The 707-nt window shown below is 36.6% G+C and overlaps 1 protein-coding gene across 1 annotated transcript in view; it reads left to right on the forward strand.

The window, feature by feature from the left end:
- Positions 1-307: 307 nt before the first annotated feature.
- slc14a2 (solute carrier family 14 member 2) overlaps positions 308-707 on the forward strand; it is a 4463-nt gene continuing 4063 nt past the window's right edge. Inside the window, exon 1 of the mRNA XM_035658666.1 lies at positions 308-385. Within this exon, the coding sequence (XP_035514559.1) occupies positions 362-385 (24 nt within the window). The 5' untranslated portion in view covers positions 308-361. The remainder of the gene's footprint in view (positions 386-707) is intronic.

Here is a 707-nt window from a genome sequence, read left to right on the forward strand (position 1 = left end):
TTTTGTCAACCAACAGTCAAAAAAAAGAAAAAACCTCCACAAGCTGGAAATGGGGAATGTTTGCAATTTGCTGGACTCTAAATGCACCTTTGATTTAAAATGAGATGATAATATCAGCACTGTAGGCACTGTAGAAATGACAGAAATTGAAGTTTGGTTGTGTGCTTAGAGAGACTAGACAGGTGTGGCAAAGATTATCATTCAGTCTATTTTTGATTTCTGCAGTGAGATTGTGCAGAGGAAAAAGAAGAGGCGGAGATTTCTCTACTGTCTGTTGCTATAAAAGCCTTCAGTGGAAATCTGTGTTGTACAGCAGAAGGAAGCTGGCAACCCCTAGCGTCCTGTGCTTATTCTGGAACATATGCCTGGATCACACTGCATAAAGGTGGGAGCACTTGTGAGTGTTTGTTCAGCAGGACAGTGAACTTTACTGAATGTGTGCCTGTTTGACCAACGAATATTTAAAGAAGATTATAGCTGTGAGGTTAGGTTAGGCATGTTATTCCTTTATCTGAGAGCATTGATTCTGATGGATGATTCATTAAAATGCAGTTAACTCAAGTTATTGATCATAGTAGCCCAATATACTGTGATGTAATGAAGTTTTGTATAAATCAAGATTAATATTTAAAGGCTGCCAGTTGTTTTTGTTTTATTCTTCTCTGTTCTGTAATAGAGTCACAGTTAAATAATATATATATATATAT

The sequence above is a fragment of the Morone saxatilis genome, unplaced genomic scaffold (assembly GCF_004916995.1).
Source record: "Morone saxatilis isolate NCDOM2014 unplaced genomic scaffold, NCSU_SB_2.0 Contig16, whole genome shotgun sequence".
In the NCBI taxonomy this organism is placed as follows: domain Eukaryota; kingdom Metazoa; phylum Chordata; class Actinopteri; family Moronidae; genus Morone; species Morone saxatilis.